This window comes from Equus caballus, chromosome 21, assembly GCF_041296265.1.
Source record: "Equus caballus isolate H_3958 breed thoroughbred chromosome 21, TB-T2T, whole genome shotgun sequence".
Taxonomy (NCBI): Eukaryota; Metazoa; Chordata; class Mammalia; order Perissodactyla; family Equidae; genus Equus; species Equus caballus.
Window position 1 is genome coordinate 10,596,998 of NC_091704.1, and position 20,091 is coordinate 10,617,088.

Consider the following 20,091-nt stretch of genomic DNA (forward strand, 5'->3'; position numbering starts at 1 on the left):
TGAGGCATGAATGATTGTCCTTCCACATGCTTAGGAGGAGAGAGACAATAGGATTTTAACCAACCACTCTTTGGAAGTTAAGAAAAAACTCGCTTTCCACAGTGCTCTTACAGCATACCGGCAACCTCTCATGCCGCCCTTGTGCATGGGTGGAGAGAGTGTTCAGAAAGCAGCTATGGAAGAAAAGCCAAGTTTGCTCAGCAGAGTCCTACATTGCCCTAAAACTGGAAGGCACAAAACACTGCCTCCAACCCTCAAGGGGAGATGAGCAATAATCCATCTTGCTTCCAGCTCTTTAGGAAGCTGAGAAAGAACTCACTTTCCACACTGTTCTTATAGTGTACCTTGAACATCTCATACAAAGGCACCTGAAATGCTGTTTATTTGGAGCCCTTAACTCATTGCTTTAGAACTTCTGCTTTTGGGGCATTTCCATCTTGCCAACCCAGCTCAGACAAAATGCCTACATCTTCTCCTTAAGCAAGGAGGCTGAGGCCCGAATGGTTGTGCTTCCACATGCTTAGGAGGAGAGAGACAATAGGCTTTTAACCAACCGCCCTTGTGCACTGGAGGAGAGAGTGTCAGAAAGCACCTATGGGAGAAAGGCCCCTTTGCTCTCAGCCGTGCCCTACATTGCTCTAGAGGTGGAAGGCACAAAGCACTGCCTCCATCCCTCAAGGGGAGACAAGACACGAACCATCTTGCTTCCAGCTCTTTAGGAAGCTGAGAAAGAAGTCGCTTTCCACAGTGCTCTTACAGCATACTGGGAACCTCTCATACACAGGCTGTTGAATGCCATTTCCTCCCAGCCCTTAACTCGCTACTTTAGAACTTCTGCTTCTGCCACATTTCCCTCTTGCCAACCCGGCTCAGGGGTAATGGCTACATCTTCCCCTTAAGCAATGGGGCCAAGGCCCATATGATTGTGATTCCACAAGCTTAGGAGGATAGAGACAAGAGGCTTTTAACCAACCGCCCTTGTGCACTCATGGAGAGAGTGTCAGAAAGCCCCTATGTCAGAAAGGCCCATTTGCTCTCAACCATGCCCTATATTGCTCGAGAGGTGGACAGCACAAAGCACTGCCTCCATCCCTCAAGGGGAGACAAGCCACAAACTGTCTTGCTTCCAGCTCTTTAGGAAGCTGAGAACTCACCTGCTGGATATGCTCGAACCAGGCACCTTAGATGCTGGAAAAACCCGACAGGCATGCCAAAAGCACCCGCCAAACACTCTGGAACCACCACACAGACATCCCATAATGACCCACCAGACTCACCGTAAGCACCCACCAGACACACTGGAAACATGAGTCTGACACGCCAGAACCAACTTCCAGACATGCTGGAAGCACCTAACGGACAGGCCGGAACCATCTTCCGAACCTACCAGAACCACATGCCAGACACACAGGAACCACCTGCCACACACTTCGGAACCACCTGTTGGATATCCCAGAACCAAGTACCAGATACACTGAAACCACCTCCCAAATATGCCAGAACCAGGTGCCGGACATGCCACAAACACCTGCCACACAAGCTGGAACCACCATCCTAACACGCCAGAATAACCTGCCGGACAAACCAAAATCACCTGCCGGATACACCGGAACCAGGTCCTGGATACGCCGGTACCAATTTCTGGAAAAGGCTGGAAAATCTGCCAGACACGCCAGAATCACCCACCGGACATGCAGGAACTAATTGCAAGACATGCCGGAAACAAAGCCAGGACACTCTGAAAGCATCAACCGGACAGGATGGAATCAGGTCCCAGACACACTGTTGCAACCTGCTGGACATGCCAGAACCAACTTTCGAATGTACCGGAACCATATGCCAGACACACAGGAACCACCTGCCAGACACCATGGAACCAACTGTCAGATACACCGGAACCGGGCTCCAGTTTCCTGCATTTATCAGTTCTAATAGGTGTGTAGAAGTATCTCATTGAGGTTTTATATGAAATTCCCGAATGACCTGTGGCGTTGGTCATCTGTCCTCAGGATCGTTTGCCATCTGTATGTCTTCTTTGGTGAGGGATATATTCAGGTCTTTTGCCCATTTTTCAATAAGGTTGTTTATTTTTTTGTTATGGTTGACTTTTAAGAATTCTTTACTTATATCTTGGACATAGTTTCTTTATCATATATCTGTTTTGCGAATATCGTCTGCCAGTCTGTAATTTGTCTTTTGACTCATCGATTTTGCCTTCCACAAAGCAGGAGTTTTTAATTTAATAAAGTCTAACTTGGGGCCAGCCCGCTGGCACAGTGGTGAAGTTCACGCACTCCACTTCGGCAGCCTGGGGTTCACAGGTTCGGATCCTGGGTGTAGACCTACACACAGCTTGTCAAGCCATGCCGTGACAGCATCCCACAGTCCAAATAGAGGAAAATGGGCACAGCTGTTAGCTCAGGGTCAACCTTCCATACCAAAATAATAAATAAAGTCTAACATCAGTTTTTTTTCAGAGATTATACTTTCAGTTTGTATCTTAATAACATAATTCCAGATTCGAGTCCACTTAGAGTTTGTTGCATAATCTTTTTAGAAGTTGCATTGTTTTGCATTACATTTAGGTCTCTGTTCCATTTACTAAAAGTTTGTGAAAGTGTAAATTCTATATCTAGGTTCATTTTTGTAAGAGCTTTAATGAGGTGCAATTGATAGAGAAAGAACCTGACATATCTAATATGTACTATCTGATGACTTCCCCCACATACCAACTGACATATATGTATAAATTTCTCCTTTAGCCTATGACAGGGTGGATCACATTGATTTAATTTTGGAATGCTGATACAACCTTGCATACCTGAAAAAATTTCCTCTTTGTCCTGGTGTATGATTGTTTTACATTGTTGGCTTCAGTTTTCTAATATTTCATAGAAAACGGTAACTGCTCATTTCTGAGACTTGTTGTTCTCAAGTTTTCCCTAGTTTTAAACTCTAGTTTTGCTTTTAGGGTACTGCTGGCCTCATAAGATGAGTTGGAAAGTGTTGTCTCTGGTGATATTTTCTGGAACAGATTGTTGGGAGCACTAGGTTTCTGGAGGGAGACCTGGCTGAGGCCCTAAAAGCTGCATCCCACAGCTTTCCCCTTGGATAGACAACAAGCAGGAAATGGTATTCAGAGTCAGGGACCAGAAGCCCAGGGGGATCCAGTCTAGGTCAGAGGTGAACAGGGAGCCCCTAGTGGGCCCGAGAAGGCAGAGTCCTGCCTGCCCATGGTCCATGTCCACAGGACCTTCCTCTGGCCTCGTCCTCTCCATGTGCACGTTTTGAGCTTTTGATGGTATTTTCCCCACTTAGAGCTGAAGCCATTGCGGAGACTGAATCAGAAAACAAGGTCCTAATCTGTGTGCAAGAGAAACCGGGAAAATGTTCCCTCTTCCGGCAGAGTGTCGAAAGGCAGCCACTGTCCTGGGCAGGACGTGTGCTAGGGACAGGCACGTGCTAGTTTGACAGACACGCCCAGCTTAGTGGTTGTGGCTCTGGCTGAGAAAACGCCTCCAACCGCTTAGTCCCAAGAGGTCGGAGGGGCCATCTCTGCTCCTGGACAGGGTGAACCACACTGCAATTATCCTGTCCTCGGCAGGAGGGGGACTTGGGCATGTCGTTCAGTAGCCAGGGAGAGGACTGGCACTTCTCCCTTCTCCACATAAACTGAGCTGCTCACTCTGGGAGATTTCTAAATTTGAGGAGGAATGTGAGTTTCTGGATCCGGTTTCCATGAGTGCTGCGAGCGAAAGACTCACACCTCCACTCCCAGGATTAGAAAGAAGCAACAATTTAATATAATACTCAAACGGAGCATTTACCATTGACAACAAAATATGGCCCCGCCAAATAGGGAAATAGGTGCTGGGCAAAAGGGGGGAGGGAGAAGAGGGGTTGGTGCCTCCCCTCGTGGCCAACAGGGGACCCCCAGAAACGGATCACAAAGTTCTCCTCATCAGAATCAGGGGAGGTGGCCATGTGCACCCTGAGTGTCAATGCTGTGTCCCCGCTGTAGCTCAGCTGGTCTCAGGAGGGTCATCGACCACCACCACTGGGCCCTTGGTTGGGGGTCTGGTGTCTGGAGAAAGAGAGGCGTTTCCTGAGTGGCCTGCCTTGGAACCACAGTGCACACCCCATCCCGGCCCCCACTGCGCTCTCTGCTCCAGCCATTTGCTCAGTGCTCAGTCAGCCAACAGCACCCCATCTGTCCCTGACACAGGGGCTGATATTTAGCGTCACCCATTTCACAGAGGAGGAAACCAATCCCAGGAACGTGAGTGCAACCGCCCAGGACAGGACTGCTCAGCAGTGGAGCTGGAACCCAGGGCCAGCTGTCTGCCTCCCCAGGCCCACACTCAGTCTGAATGTTTCCTGAGCCCGTGGATTCAGCCACTGCCGGTCTAGACACTCACTCTGCCCTGAGCGGTTCTTCTTGTGTTTGAAGAAGAGTTGAATCTTTCTGACCCAGTGGTATCGGGGCTCCAGCTGGCAAGACAGGCTGTAGCTACAGGACAGAGCAGAGCTGGGAGCTCTCAGGAGCCACACATCACATGTGCATCCTGGAGCCTGACAGCAGCTGGAGTCGAAGGGCCCCAGGGGTCGCCATGCAACCAGATCTGAGGCTGACCAGTGAGCCATGGACATGGGCTCTGGAGCTGGTCAGCAGAGAGAGTCTGCCCTGCCCTCCCCCAACTCCTGACCCGACTCACCTCTCCTCCTCGCTCAGGGGCTCCACGGCCTGGAACCAGGCCCCAAAGTGCTTGTCGGGCTGCACGGTGTACAGATTTGCAGCCTCCTGGAGCAGCTCGATCTCGTCCATCAGTTTGAATTGCTAGGACAGAGCAAGCACAGGATGCCTACAGGGCCTGAGTGGGGGACCCTGCAGGGCTCGTGGAGGGGGTGAGGAAGGGGGCAAGGGGCCAGTCTGGGGCCTTTGCCCACTTGGGAACCCTCCCTCCCTGCGATTCCAGTCAGGACTTGCCTGCTCTCACACTTGGCTCAAAATAGCTCCTCCAGGAAGGAGTCTTTGATGCCAGCCCTTCCCCCACCGACCAATGCCATAGGATCCCTAGCTCTGTATATCGAACTGTGCAAATAAATGTTCCACCCTGGGGATTGGGCCAGAGGGGGTCCTGCCCACTGCTGGGGGGTCTCTGATTTCCAACCCCCACCCTCCCCACCGGGAGGCCACAGCTGCTTACTTCATTCCATTTCCGACAGTTGAGCACATTGCCCTGGAAAGCAGACAGCCGCAGTCCATCAGAAACAGCCCCCTTGGCCAGCACTAGCCCCCGTCCACACCTCTTGCAATGCTGCACTACTGCCAGTGGGCAGGCCCATCCAGAGCCCAGACTTGGACCTGGGCCAGTCTCTGGGCTCCAGAGCAGGGGGCACAGAGCAACTGAGGCAAGAGACCTTGTAACCCAACCCTCTCTGATGACACGTGGGGAGACTCAGGCCTCAGGCAGGAAGGGACAGCTCAGCCTCTGATGTGCTTCCTGACTGGGAGGGGCCCGACTTCTCTTCCCTCACTGGCAGTGCCAGAGGGAGAGGCTGAGTCCAGCTCAGACACCACCTCCTGCGGCCACACAGTCAGGCAGCTCTGAGCCTCAGAAGCCCAGGGAACCTGGACGGTGGCTTATGCAGAGCCTGCATCACCCACTGGGGAGATGGGCCTGACACCCCAACTCCCACACGAGGCTGGAGGCCCTGCTGAGAGGACCTTTTCCAAATGCAGAGAGCTCAGGGCTCAGGACAGGACTCTCTCCTCCCCACCCTCAGGAGCCTGAGCCCCTGGACCCACCTCCAGGCTCACTCACCTCCACGTAATCCTCCATTGTACCGTCCAGCAGCTCCAGGGAACCGAAGAACGTCACCAGGGAGGGGACGACACCCTGTGCCGCCATCAGGATGGGCATGGTGATGAGCTCCCGCTCTCAGGTGCCCCCATGAACTTTCCCCTGAAACCCTTCAGCCCAGCCTCCTGCCCACCCCACGCCCCCACACAGAGCAGCCTAGGATCTTCGGGACACCGCAACACACAAAATTCCCTCCCCCGCTCCCCTCCAGGAACACCAAACTCCATCAGTCAAGTCACAGGGATGGCTGTTGGCGCCTCCCAGGGGCAGTGGCCCCTGCCCTTCCCCACCCCAAATCTGCCCTGCTGCCAGCCCTTCCAGGCCTCCTCCTGCTCACTGCCACTGCAGGCCCGTCATGCTTGGCAGCCACAGCAGATTTGCCTGAGGTGGAAGGCCCCTCTTCTGAGGGAGGCCTCCAGCTGGGAGGAGGCGCCCCCTCTCCTCTGACTCCTGGGCCCCTCCCCCACAGTCACCCTCACCTGCTGCCACTGCCTCTCCTGGGCTCCCTGGCGTGCCCTCTCTGCAGTCTTTAACACGGAGGTCGCCTCCTGTTGGGGCCGAAGACAGGGTCAGTGTGCCCATACTCCCCTCCACATGTCCCCCCAAGGCCCCTGATCTCAGACCCTGGCCATCGGCTCCAGTCCCCTCCTGCCTCTGCTGCTCCAAACTGCAGGGTGCTCTGATTCTAGACCAGTCCCAGCTCCAGGAATCAGTCCTGTGTGACCTTGGGCCTGCCCAGGCCTCCCTGGCCCTCTTTCCTCAGCTGAAAAGTGTGAGGAGAATGTCACCTGCTTCCAGGAGTCTCCTGAGGACTCAGAGTCATCTGCGTGTCATCACTGCTCTCCCCTCACCTCTCGAGGAGGAGCCGGCACAAATCTCCTCCCGTTCCTGTCCTCCCTTGGATGGTAGCACCCCGCTGGGAGGCCTGCACCGCTGATCTTTTCCCTCCACTTCCCAGAGGAGGAGACGGAGGCCCCCAGAGGGGCAGTGACTGGCTCAAGGACCCACTGGGAGAGGCTGCTCCCCATGCCAGCTACAGGCCCTGTCCCCGCTACCTTCACCCCACCCCTGGCTCCAAATCTGACAAAGGCCCCGGCCTCTGGACTCCAGGGGTGCGTCCAGACCCCAGCTGAACAGACAGGGAGGGGGAGGGCAGGGAGTCTTGGGGGACCTGGCCGAGTGGCCCCGGCCTGCCCCACCCTCACAGGGCTGTCTGACCCCCAGCCTGGGCTGAGCCTTGCCATAGCCTCACCTCCTAGGATCCCCTCAGGATGTTCCCCTCCCCTCTCCTTCTGGCCTCCTTCGAGATCTCCAGCCTCCAGGTTACCTGCACTAGCAGCTCCCTGCTCATGCGTTTCTATCTCCTGACCCACTTCTTCCAGGTTCCAGAACTCTCCCTGCGGGGTGGGGAAAGAAAAGAAAGAAAGAAAAGAAAGAAAGAAAGAAAGGAAGAAAGGAAGAAAGGAAGAAAGGAAGAAAGGAAGAAAGGAAGAAAGAAAGAAAGAAAGAAAGAAAGAAAGAAAGAAAGAAAGAAAGAAAGAAAGAAAGAAAGAAAGAAAGAAAGAAAGAAAGAAAGAAAAAGAAAAACTGTGGGATGCTTGAAGGCAAGTCCCATTTGTTTGAGAACCCAGCAGATCCAAACTGCCTGGGGCCTGGATGAGGGATTTCGCTGGGGTGCTCTGAGCTCTAAGGTCCCCATGGGACTGTGGAGGGGCCTCTCCTCTTGTCCCTTGGGGCCTCCATTCCCAGATGTCCCAAACAGATCTCCTTGGAACAGTGTTGGTTTCAGCTGCATAGAGGCTTCTGTTGCTGCAAAGGAAACACCTGACAATCTCCACCTGGGCTCAAGCCAGGATCTGGTCTGGAAGGAAATGAATCCCTGGGATGGAACTGCTGGCCTAAGGGCCCTGAGAGACTCAGAGACCCAGCACCCAGGTCAGTCCCTGCGCCCGGTGTTCGCTGTCTCCCAGGTGTTCTCAGCTGACTTTGGGGGACATGCCGGCCCAAATGAGGTTGCCTGGGCCACCTCACCCTCATGGTGCTTGGCTGGAGAGCAGTCTACCCACTACCCACCTGGAAACTTGTCCCCAGGTGTCTTGGAGACAAGCAGTGGCAGGGCTCTGCAGGGCAGAAAGGATTGTGTGGCGGGAACAGAAGTTCCCGAGTCCTCGGCACTCCTGGGGAAGCGGAGAGATGGAGCCGTGAGGGTGAGCTGAAGCTCTGCTGCCTCTGGTTTCTGTCACCTCACGGACTTCTCCTGTCCTGGAGGACACACATGCCCAGGGAAGCCAGGGAGGGCACACCTGCCACCCGATGAGTAACACTGCCAGGCACAAGGATTTGTAGCTCAACACAAGAGAGGAAGTGAGTTTGTCCCCACTGGGACCTCAAGTCAAGGTCAACGTGGCCCTGGCATGAGGGTCAAGGGACAGTCCAGGGACTAAGACCCCAGACTTCAATCCTGAGAGCTGAGAAACAAGAGGCAATTCCCATGCATCCAGACAGGGCGTGCCAAGGCTTACCTCAGCCACCCTGATCCACAGCTCAACCACCCTGGCCCTGTCCTGTGCTGTCATGCTAGCATCCCCAAGGCAGGTGACGAGGATGCAATTGGCCATGGTGTTGTCGTGCATCACAGTGTCACGGACGGTGGGTGCCAGGGACTCGCGTTTCCTGTTGTCACACTCAGACCAGATGGAGCCGAGGCAGTGGGCGGGCACCAACGTCTTGAACAGCTCCTGCAGAAGATGCGGAGTGTCACCCGGTCCTGCCACACCCCAGCTCAGCGTCCACAGTCCCCCATAGGCCCAGGCAGGGTGAGATCAGAACTGGAGCTCAGGAAGCAGAGCATCTGGCCTGAGGCTTATGGGAGTCCCTGGGTTTTGTCTGTGTCCACTGAATGCACCCAGTCCAGGATGACCCCGAACTCAGGACTGTGGGGAAGGGAGGGGACATTTGCTCCCAGCCCCGTCTCACTTCCTCCAAGCTCCAGAAGGCAGCCCACACATGCCCACCAGAAGGGCCATCATCCACCCATCCCAGTGCCCCTCGAGTCCCACTCCCCATTCCCATGCACATTCCCCCAGAGGCAGGGACAACCCCCAGCTTTGTTTGACTGTCTCCACTGGACTCAATACACATCACCTTCCTGATAAGTGCTGAGGCTGTCCGGGACACCTGCGCAGATGGGGGATCCACCCAAGGACCTGGCAGCACTTCAGTGAGTGCCCATCCCCCACCAAAGGGCCAGACTCTGCCCACCTTCCACTCTCTCCCACCTCATTCATCGGCACAGCCACCCTATACAGCAGGTGCTGAGTGTCTGTCTCTACTGTCCCGTGTTCGCTAGGGGACAGCGAAGGCTTGGGGAGAAAGAAATCTGCCCAGGTCACAGTGTTGATAAGGAAGGAAGCAGGGATTTGGACCCAGATCATCGGAATCCTGAGCAGGGAATGGCAGGTGTGGGGTGGCTCATGGCACCGGGAAGGCAGGGGCCACCCGCCCCGCGAGCTCCTCTGCTCACCGCAGCCATCCTCGTCATCTGCTCTGCCACCAGCTGGGGAGGGAAGTCCAAGATGTTCGGCTTCTCCTCCCTCAGCTGGTCCTCGGTGGTCATGGCCCAGGGGCAGCTGGGCTCTGGGGCTGCCTTTACTGGTGGCCCTTGCTCTGGTCCTGGAGTGGCCGACTCAGGGGCTGCTGGCTCCAGCTCTACCACACGTGGTGAGACTGGAGGTGCAGCTGGCTCCAGCCCGGGGGCTGGCACTGGCTCTGGCTCTGGAAGTGGCAGGAGCTTTGGAGCTGGCTCTGGAGCAGGATAAAGAGAAAGTTTCACGCACACACCTGACAGTTTCTGTGCCTTTCCAAAGACAGAAAGGACTCCACTGCCTCTAAGGGAACGCTAGCCCGTGAACCTCAACACAGACAGTCTTCCCAGACTCCAGTCCCCTCACCTTTCCGTTCGGCCTCAATGGCCTTGAGATGCTCCAGGTGGCCTGGCAGAAGGTAGGCATGGCCCTCCACGTGGGAGCCACCAAAGCTGACGTGCAGAGTGGCCAGCTGCAGGGTCCAAGAGGGAAACCGCAGGGGCTCCCTGCAATCCTGCCCTTGGCCCAGCCAGGTTCCCAGCAGGAAATAGATAGCACTGCGGGGAGGCTGATGGGCCAGAGAGTCAGTGGCCTGGCCTTTCCTTAAACACCAGCCTCCCAAGGCACTCTTGTTAGCATCTGCGCCCCTGTGCCAGACCCTCCCCCTCCAGAGGAGGGCCCCATCCCAGCCCTGAGCCCTGGCTGCCTGACCTGGCTGTGGCAGGCCTGCTCATCCAGCAGGCTGAACACAGAGTCTGTGAGAGTCTCTTGTTCCCACCGACACTCTCCTCCCCAAGGGTCTGGACACAGCCCACTCAAGCCCTCCATGTATGTGGGCCACTGGAATGAAGACTCCAGCAGATTTGGGAGCAGCTTGCTCACACACCTCCTACTATGGACCTGGCGGTGGTGCTCACATGGTGTGGATGTGGAGAAAGGGAGGCAGGAGGAGCTGGGACTCTGCTGGGAGTGGGTCTCTAGGGGACAACGCAACCCAGCCTCCCTTCCAATTCTCAAGGGGCCTGGGACCCATGCACAGCTCTCTTTGAGTCCAGTCCTGCTGGAGTGGAAGCCACCAGAACTGAGCCCTCCCATGGGAATCACAAGATGGGTGAGATGCAGGGTTCTCCCAGGCCTGACATGGCCATAGCCTCCATCCTCGCCCCGCACCCTTTTTGCTAGAGACAGGAGGCCCTTCTTCTCGTCCCAAAGACCACTCACTTTGGGAGGTGGTCGTGTCCTCCAGCATCCCGCACGCAATGGGCCAAGCTGCCTCCATGTGTCCCAAAGGGGATGAAGTCATCACCCGGGATGGCGGGTAGATGGGACCTGTGAATGATGTCAAGTGTGACTGTCTGACTCTCAAAATAGAGGGGAGGACCAGGGAGGCTGTCTGCTTCATTCACTGAGTGACCCTTAGTGTGTCCAGAAGTCCTGCTCAGAGTAGGTCCTTCATAGACATTGTTGAATGACCTCCAACCAGAACCATCCCAGGTGTCTGAGTGGGCCTGTGGCCCCTCTGTGACCCTAGAGATCCCTAAGTGGCTACACCAAGGACAAGCACCAGGACCAGCTGGATGGCATCTCAAACTCTTTGACAGGGTGCTCTCCAGGTGCTTTTCCAAACTCAAAAAGCCACAAGCCAGTGAAGGGAGAGGTGAAGTGAAGACTACTTTCCATGGGGGACAGAGAAATAATCACCACCAGCAACCACAGCATGGCCCACCACCCTCTCTGCAGAGCCGGGCACCAGGGAAGCACCTGGATGGCTGATCCCATTCATCCCTGGGAGAAGCCTAGCAAGTTCATCCTCTCTCACCCCACATTTCAGAGGAGCCAACTCAGGCTCAGAGAGATGTGGTGACATTCCCAAGGCAAGACACACAGCTGGCAGTGGGCAGAGTCACCACTGTGCTGAGGAGGAGGCGGGCAGTCACCTGGGAAACAGCTGGTCCAGGACCTGGTGGGAAGTGCTGGAGCCTGAGTAGCTGTAGAGGGAGGTGATGACACTGCAGAGGACTCTGCTGGGGAAGGCTGGCAGCACAGACTCTGAGAGCCTCTGCATCATGCCTGCCTGGAGGGCACGCATCCTGCAGGCCTCAGTTACAGACAGAGTGGACTCATCTTCACTCTGGGTGGGATGAGGAGGACACAGGGTCAGGGCCACCACTGTGAACCACCAGCATTATCGAGGTCTGCAGCTGACCCAGGAACTCCTAGCCCCTCCCAGACATGTGCGACAGGAGACACAGGAGCTCCCACACTCAGCAAGGTTCTGGGCTCTCACAGTACAATCTGACTTTGGGCGTGCGAAGGATTCCACATTGATCTCCCTCGAGGCCATTTGCTCACTGAGGGACAACAGACCTCCCTCTGTGAAGAGCACCAGCCCAGTGAGTCCTCAACAGACACCCCCTCTCTAGAGAGGAGAACAGAGGCTTAGGTGCGCCAGGTGGCTTCTCTAGGTCCTGTGGGTCAGAACTGAGAGCTGCCCAAAGTGAGGGCTGAGGGCCAGCCCCTCTAACTGCCTGAGGCTTCATTGGGCCCCAACCTGGAGGGAAATGTTATGTGGCCACCCCACCCCGCCCCAGTCTGGAAACAGTGTACAAGGCAGTGACACACTCTGACAATCCCTTTGACTTCCAAAACACGCTGATGGTTATTTCTCTTACATTAAAGGGAGTTTGGAGACCCTCGTTATCGAGGTTGCATGTTCCAAAAAAGGCAAAATTCAAAGATACTCAGGGCCTAGTGGGAAGTGACAACGTTTTCTCTAATCTTCCTAGGAAAATGCAACGAGTGCCCTCCTATCCTCCTATGCAGCTGGTGGGGAGGAGCAGAAGTCCAGATTCCTTTGGGACTGTGGGACACTCAGGGGGGACAGCCCTGTTAGGCTCCCAGGAGATGGGCAGTTTGAGGCTGGATTCTGGGCCTACCCTGGTCATCTCAGGGGCCTGGGTGGGAAGACCCCTCTGTGCCCACTCTCACCTCAGAGCAGCCCTGGTTATTGATGATGGTGCGGTGCAGTTGGCCGCTGTCCAGGGAGATGGAGTACCCGAAGCCATTTGCCAGCTCTTTGACCGCCTCCTGCGTGCAGCTCTGCAAAGACAGTGCCCGAGAGCCGGGCCGGGATGTCTCAGGCACCTGCCTCGACTTGGCCACAGGAGGAAACCCCAGCAGGGATCAGGTACCCGGCAGTGTCTGTGTAGAACTCCAGCCAGGGAGGGAATGAGATGACACCCGGATGGCTCGGGACTAACCTATGGGTAGAGGAGCTTGGTCCCCAGCACCCACTCTCCCATCCTGCTAGCCAACACCTAGGCTGGGAACACGACGCACTGCCAGGCTTCCAACACCCAGCAAAGGGCTCCTGCCTAGGATGAGTGCCCCCTCAGCCCCGCCGTCCCTCACTCCACTCCCCCGGGACACACAAGGAGGCTCAGAGGGGTGTGGGGTTGGGATCCCATTGTGGCCTAAGGCGGTTGGCCTGCCCTGTGTTACCTGAGGGATCCTCCTGCCAAATGGCCAGGGGTGGTGCAGGTGAGGGCCAAGCCAATGTGTGTAGCAACTGAAAAGTCTCTGTTTCTTGGCTTTCCTGAAGCCACAGCCTCGACAAGTCGGGAGACAACAGCAGAGCATCCTGCTCTCTTGAGTGTCTCTACTCAAGTGAGCTCAATAGGAGGCTATGTCTAGAATGCGGGCGCCTGGAGACCAGTGTGCTAAGTTCTGTTAGGGTCTGTCACCAAGGAAGTGAGGTCACTTCCTCAAGCTTCCATTACCCGGGCCTCTTCTTTCAATCACACCAACCCAAAACCCCTCTGGGATCTTGGCTACTCACCCTCCTTGCCCATGTCATCACCAGAACTGTACACAAATAGCCAGCACAGAGCCTCACACAGGACCTTGAGATGGAACCAGGTTTCCAGCTTGAGGAAGCTGAGTTCAGCTGAGTTCATGCCTCTCTTTCCCTAGAAGCTCTGTGTCCTGGAAACACCATTGTGCCTCGCAAGGCCTCCTCAATCCTTCAACCTGCACGATAGGGACGAGGCCAGAAATAGCTCCCTCAGGATGTCCTCAGCTGCAGAAGAGACAGTAGTGACAACACCTGGTGTCTGGTTTCACTTGTGTCTGATGCACACACTTAGAGATGAAAGAATGACAAGAAGGGGTGGGCTATCGTGTGGAGCACCCCTCAAAACAGGCCTGTGTCACAGCTCTTGGGCCTTGAGCAAGTCTCTGCCCCTCTGGGCCTCATTTACACATCTGCAGCTTTAACGGGTTGAAATTAGAGGAAATTCAGAGATTGCCAGTCACTGGCATGAATGATTCCACGGTCTCCTGTTTCCCTTAGAGTCAGAACCAAGTGCCTCATGTTGGCCTATGTGGAGGGCAGCCTCCACCACGGCTCCCGGTGCTCACTGTCTCCTGCTGTGCACATCCTTGTGGAACTGAACAGTCATTAGGAAGTGACTTCTGAATAGAATGCAGCCAAGGTGTTGGGATGGTACACAACCCAGGGTTAAGAACAAAAAGCCTGGCCCTTCCTTCTTACTCATTGTCTTTAGCCCCCTCCCTCTTTCCCTCCTCCTGTTTCCATCTCTCTCTCTCTCTCTGCCTCTTATATCTCTGGAACTGGGGGAGCAAGTGCACATGTGTTCAATTTCCCTATGTAGAGGCTCCATAGGAGAGAATGGAGGAAATGATCGGCCAACAGACAGGCAGGAACTCAGGCTTTCCGTCCAAACAAACCCTGTCAACATGCATGTGAGTGAACTTGGGAGCACATGCTCCCCGAGTCGAGCCGCAATAGAGATGCAGCCCAAGCTTCACAGAGACCTTGAGGCAGAGGCACCCAGCTAAGCCGTGCCCCATTCCTGGCACACACACTTTGTGAGAGCTTAAGGATTTGTACTTTCTAGGGGCACGGTCTTAGAGCAACGTCGTCAGAGAGTGACAGGAAAAAGCAGTCTGCCAGTCCTGCCACCCGTCCCTGCCGTACCCCCATCTCCCCTCCTCTCTCTTCTCAGGATCCTTCCAGCCACACCGCCAGCTTTCTGACCTTCTCTGCTCAGACTCCTTTCTTCCTGTGAGTCTCTGCACCAGCAGTGGCTTCTCCCTGACACTCAAACTGTTCCCAGACACAGGCAGGCATGCCTCACATCTGTCACTCTGCTCACAGCAAATGTTACTCCTCTGAGGCCTTTCAGGGCCTCCCAGGCACAGTCTCCAACGTCACAGATCTCACATCTGCACGGTCATCTCATGATTTTCTCCTTCTTGGTCTCTTTTGGATAAAGTGAGTCCATGAAGCAGGGCATTCTGCTTGGCAGACGCAGAGGCAGCTTCTTCCGGTGCCCTCAGGAACATGACTGTCTCCTCTGGGTTGAATGTTTCCCCTCACAAGTCCATTCTGAATGGAAACTGTCATTTCACCTCTTTCCTGGGTCTTGTTTCTTCTAAGAACACAGGGAGCCATCCCTTCTCCCTGGAATGCGGCACCAGCCCCTACACCCACAGCCAGAAAATTAGCGCCCAGCTTCAAACACCACCAATCCTGAAGTCAGTTCCTGCTGAGGCCTCCCATCCATTCTGTAATTCCATGGTAAAGGCTGAGGTCACCTTTCCCCTGAGACTCAGCTCCCAGCCTTCCGTTGGCTTCTTAGAGGAACAGTGGGATTTCCCAGAAGCACTCCCAGCCTGGGCAAGAAAGGCTTTGAAATGTTCTCTATGTATTTTCCAGGACATGGGACATGAGGAGAAGTCATTTTGGTGTGTATGTGCAACAGTTTTGATGCAAAAAGTATCTTTTTCAGACAGAGATCAAAGAATGGGGCTACTGGGTGTAACAAGAAAATGGATATGCTGAGCCATCGTCTTCATGGTGTGAAGTCTTAGAGAGCAAAGAACATGCTTAAGAGCAGAGCATATGAAGACAATATCTTATGTTCAAATTCCAGCTCAATCCCTTCCTAGATATGGTAGCGGGCAAGTTACTCACCTCATCAGTGCCTCAGTTTCCTCATCTGGTGTCGGCAAGAATGATAAGTGTACCTAATTTGTAAGGACATGGAGAGTATTAAAGGAGTTAATGTTTGAAAACTGCTTGCAACACCTAGCACCTTACAAGCACTGTACCTATCCATTATAAATGAAATGGAAACATTCTTCTGATGCTATCTTTTTACTCCAGAAGGGAGACTAGTGCCTGGATGGATGTAGACAGAACTCCCTGAGACAGGATGAATCGAAGAATGAACAACACTGTTGAAGGCATTTCCAATGGCACATCTGCCTCCTTATGGACATTCTCTAGCAGAATCACACCCAAGCATCCCTCCTCTCTCCTGCATCATATTCTGGGATTCTATCCAGAAATCACGGGGGCTTCTTGCACCCCGGCACCCACACCCACTACAGGTTCTCTTCTCTCTAGCAGCAAACCTTAGGCCTTGTCCTGTTGGCTGCAGCCCACAGGCTCTGCACTCTGATCCTTTTCTTCACTTGAGGGAGAAGTGCCATCCCCAGAACTGGGCACACACAGTGTGAGCCTTGGAGTGAATGTCTCCCTGGCCGGTTGTAGGTGGAAGAGCACCGTGACAGAATGGGACTTAGGGAGAGTCTTCCAGGTGTGCTCAGAAGGGGCCCAGCCAGGGCATTGGTCAGCAAGGTCTGGTCTGGTTGGTGGACCTTGGTGGCAAATGAGTGGCAGGGGCAGCATGTTTTAGAGGTCCTGGCAGGAGACAATTCATAGGATGGTCATTAAGTCAGAATCAGCCTAATAAGCTCCAACTTAATCCACTGTCATCTGTTCCCTGACTGGCTGACTAATCCAGGAGTGATTTAGAAGAGTGATATTCGTGTTCTATCATCTTTTCATTGGTTGGCTACAGCTGTTATTCTTTACATAACTTGTATATGTCTACAAAGGAAAGGAAAGGTTAGTTTTGTTACAACCCTTCTAGCAAAATTCTCCCTAACATATTGAATCACTAACAGAATCCACCGCTGGGAACCTCATATAAGATGCTGACATTTACTCTCTGGTTTCATATCTTCCTGTTTGGTAAATTCTCTTGACTTCTGGCTTCTTTCCTGAGGTTCGTCCACTCAGGACAATGTAGGAGTGCAATCTCTTGCTACTTCAGAAGTAGTGGGGCAACTCTATGATGATGTTGCTTTTGTTTTGTGACTGTGTGTGTGTGTGTGTGTGTGTGTGTGTGTGTGTGTGATGAGACTGTTTTCTGCATCTTGCCGCGTGGGTTGGATTGACTCCTTTCCTTGGAAAAATTGTCCCTTACCACTTTCTCTGGGCTTTATTTTCATGGCTTGAACAGTGCTGTGCAACAGTAGAATTGACACTCTATCTTATGGAATTTAAACTTCTTTTAGTAGCCACATTTCAGAAAGTAAAAATAAACATGTGAAACTAATTTTAATAGTATATTTAAACCCATTACAACCAACATATTATCATCTGGCCAGGCAATCTATATAAAAATTATGATAGAGATAGTTGAATTTTTTATGATTGGGATCTAAAAATCCATTTACAGCACAGTCTTCATTTGCAAATTGAAATTTTCTACATATTCAGTTTCTGTGTCCCCCAAATCAGAACCTGGGCTGACTTGTTAGAGAGGAAATAAAGCAGAACAGGCATAAGTAACGATCACTGTCAATCCAGCTCAGCATGAACACTCACCACTGACAAAAAGGCTGTCCCTGAGCAGGGAGTAGAGGCCCCTCGGGGTGACACGGTGAGTCAGCTGGTTAAGCTCCCAGGAATGCTGCTGTCACCTGGTGTCTCTGTCATACTCTCCATTGTGAGCCATGGGGTCAGGGTGGTAGGTGCAGACAGCTTCCACGCTGGTGGCTGCCCCATCGTCCGCAGGCCTGGGGAGAGAGGAATGCGGGGACTCTAGAGAGATGTCCTGAATCCTCTGATAATGGGGGCCAGAGGGAGGGAGGAGCAAATTGGCAGTCAGTGGGAAGAGTGAAAACTGGGGTGGTCTCTGAAAGCGTTTGTGACTCTCAATGCTCAGAAAAGGGACTTCCCTGAGGGAGATCACTCTGCAACCCAAGGACAAAGGGCCTAGGCTGCTCTTCTTGAACAAGGATCCAAGCAGGGGAGGAGGCAGGAGGAGGAGGAGCTGGAGAGACAGCAGGTGGGGAGCGGCTGGCTGGTACTCATCCTACCAGGAGCTGTGGGCACCAGGGTCTCATCCAGTGTTGCAGGACTCTCTCAGTGGAGTTAAATGTCGCTGAGCCCTTGCTCACGTCTGTTGAATATTGGAGGTTGGAGATGCTGAACTTCAGTGTGAGGGCCTTCAGCTCGTGCACCATAGCTTGCAAGAAGAGATGGGGAGAGATGGCCATCACTGACAGCTGGCCTGAGACCAGATCAGAGTCCTGAATTCATTATCATCTGTTGCTTTTGCTCCCAGTGGAACCACCACCCACCTCTGTGCTCATCCAAGTTGAAGCCAGTATATCACTCATGTCTTCCTTCCTCCCCTGCCAGTAACACCCACTGCACTTGAGGATTGCTCCTCAAAACACACCCTATTTCCCTATATAATGCCTACTCCTTCTTAAAGACCCCACCTGGGCAAAACTTCCTCCACAAAGCTCTTCCCACCCAAATAATGCCAGTGCTTCTCCTCAAAACATCCCACCTTCGATTAGAATGTTCTGTGAATTTCATAAGACCAGGGGCTCTCTGAGAGCTGCATCAGATTCGATTATTGGTATAATCTTTGTGATAGGCATGATTGCCCGAAAACCAGAATTGCACACCTCGGCTTTCCAGCTCCCAAGTGATAATTTGGCAGTGTAGGTGTGGGGCTGCAGAGCTACTCTGGGGAAGGAAGAGGGGTCCCCTAGGTCTGTGGTGGCTTCTGGTTGCTCAAGCGATGAGGAAGTAGGCAGGAACTTGCTTCCTGGCTCAGGAGCTGTGGAAAGGGCTCTTGTTAGGGTGGGATAGAGCCCTCATACAGTGGGTGAAGCCCCACAGGCTCATCTGCACTCAGTAGTGGCTGTCCCAGGACAACCACTCACAGGTGAGCCATAAATGTGAGTGACAGGAGGAGGGATTGTGTGAGTAGAGGTAAGAGCAAGCTTATGAAGGAGATGAACCCAAAAGAGTGAGTGTGGTTGAAGAGAGAGACGGAACAAAGAGAGAGGTAGAGGCACAGACAGAGGGGATACCTGGATGGACAGAGGATGAGTGGACAAATGGAGGGTCAAAAGGAAAGCAGGAAGAATACACACAAGGAAGAGAAGTTGGAGCGATGGGAGGAAAGAGGATGGAAGGAGAGAAGAAGGAAAAACAGGCAAACAGGCAGGAGGACAGTTGGACAGATTGATATCTGGACAGATGCTTGGATGGATAGATGGAAGGAAGGAAGGAATAGAGGGAGGGAGTGTGGAAGGAAGGATAGAAGGAAAAAAGGAAGGAAGGAGGGAGCCTGAGAGGAGGGAGAACTGGGAAAATCACCTGCTCAAGTTCACAGGGTGTTTTAAAGGGAGGTTAAGGCTGAGAATACAGGACCCCTAACTCCCAGGCTTGTGTCCACCTGTCCCAATGCTGCCTGTTATTACTCGTAGAGATGAGCATGTGGACGTAAAAGAAACCTTGAGCCCTACCCTCACAATACACAAAACTCAATTCCTGGACACTTTGACCTAAAGGAGAAAGGTAAAATAATGAAACTTCTAGAAGACAACATAAGAAAACATCTTCAGGATGACAGGGTAGCAAAAACTTCTTAAAGAAGACACACAAATGCACACATACACACACTCTCCATAAAAGAAAAGATTGGTAAACTTGGATTCATTAAAATTTAGACTTTCAGTTCATCATGAGACATATTACAAGAGGGAATTGGCAAATCACAGGATGCGAAGAGATTGTTCCAATTCGAATATTCAACAAAGGATTCTCATGCAGAATACAGAAAATCTTCAGCATCACAGTAAGAAAGGAGCCAAACAAACCAATTGCTTAAAACTGGTCAAAAGACTTCAACAGGCACTCCACAACACAGAGTGTCCCAGCGGCCAACAAGCACATGCAAATGTGCTAAAATCAGCAGGGACAAGGGAAATGACAATTCAACCACACTGAGATCTTCTATACAACCAGAGAATGGTTAAAAACAGTTTTGAAATGCTGAGCTGAGGGCAGCAAGTGGAGGGGAGGCTGCAGAGCAACTGGAAGGCTCACACACTGCAGGTAGGAGTAGGAATTCATGCAGCCACTTGGGAAAGCTTTTTGGCAGGATCTATCTGTTAATGCTGGAGACACACATACAACATGACCAGCAATTCTACTCTTAGATGTGTCCTCAACTGAAATCTAAACATTTCAACCAAGAGGAAGGAGCAAGAATGATTAGAGCATCATTCTCCTTATTCCTCCAAAGTAGAAAGTACTCAAATATCCATCTACAGTAGAATGGATAAATCAATTCCACTATCTAGTTCATGGTGGTTTTAAAAATTGGCCACAAATTCTTTGAGACACATCCCATGAATATGTGAGGTTCAGCTTCCCTCCCCTTGAATCTAGGCAGGCATGAACCTGCTTCAATCAACAGAGTAGAAGTGTTGCTCTGTGGAAGTGGTGTGATGTGACTTCC

At 52.9% G+C, this 20,091-nt stretch overlaps 2 protein-coding genes across 7 annotated transcripts in view; both read right to left on the reverse strand.

The window, feature by feature from the left end:
* Positions 1-3,780: 3,780 nt before the first annotated feature.
* Positions 3,781-8,041, reverse strand: LOC111767437 (ral guanine nucleotide dissociation stimulator). Its single transcript, XM_023635351.2, has 8 exons — positions 7,938-8,041; positions 7,192-7,261; positions 6,344-6,412; positions 5,826-5,900; positions 5,208-5,240; positions 4,716-4,837; positions 4,419-4,510; positions 3,781-4,084 (listed from the first exon to the last, which is right to left on the reverse strand). The coding sequence occupies exons 2-8, from the start codon at positions 7,213-7,215 to the stop codon at positions 4,023-4,025; spliced, it is 477 nt and encodes a 158-aa protein (XP_023491119.2). The 5' UTR covers positions 7,216-7,261; positions 7,938-8,041; the 3' UTR covers positions 3,781-4,022.
* The window catches only part of LOC138919875 (ral guanine nucleotide dissociation stimulator-like), a 136,441-nt gene continuing 124,287 nt past the window's right edge, over positions 7,938-20,091 (reverse strand). Inside the window, exons 2-13 of one of the 6 annotated variants that reach the window (XM_070246468.1) lie at positions 17,645-17,793; positions 17,151-17,341; positions 15,890-16,178; positions 15,447-15,499; positions 12,950-13,477; positions 12,437-12,547; positions 11,386-11,579; positions 10,670-10,777; positions 9,815-10,016; positions 9,388-9,668; positions 8,387-8,602; positions 7,938-8,041 (exon numbers count right to left, since the gene is read on the reverse strand). In XM_070246468.1, coding sequence (XP_070102569.1) covers positions 9,573-9,668; positions 9,815-10,016; positions 10,670-10,777; positions 11,386-11,579; positions 12,437-12,547; positions 12,950-13,087 — 849 coding nt within the window. In that variant the 5' untranslated portion in view covers positions 13,088-13,477; positions 15,447-15,499; positions 15,890-16,178; positions 17,151-17,341; positions 17,645-17,793 and the 3' untranslated portion in view covers positions 7,938-8,041; positions 8,387-8,602; positions 9,388-9,572. Of the gene's footprint in view, positions 8,042-8,386; positions 8,603-9,387; positions 9,669-9,814; positions 10,017-10,669; positions 10,778-11,385; positions 11,580-12,436; positions 12,548-12,949; positions 13,913-15,446; positions 15,500-15,889; positions 16,179-17,150; positions 17,342-17,644; positions 17,794-20,091 lie in introns of those variants that run through there. The other 5 variants (XM_070246467.1, XM_070246469.1, XM_070246466.1 and 2 more) reach the window with 5 other exon arrangements.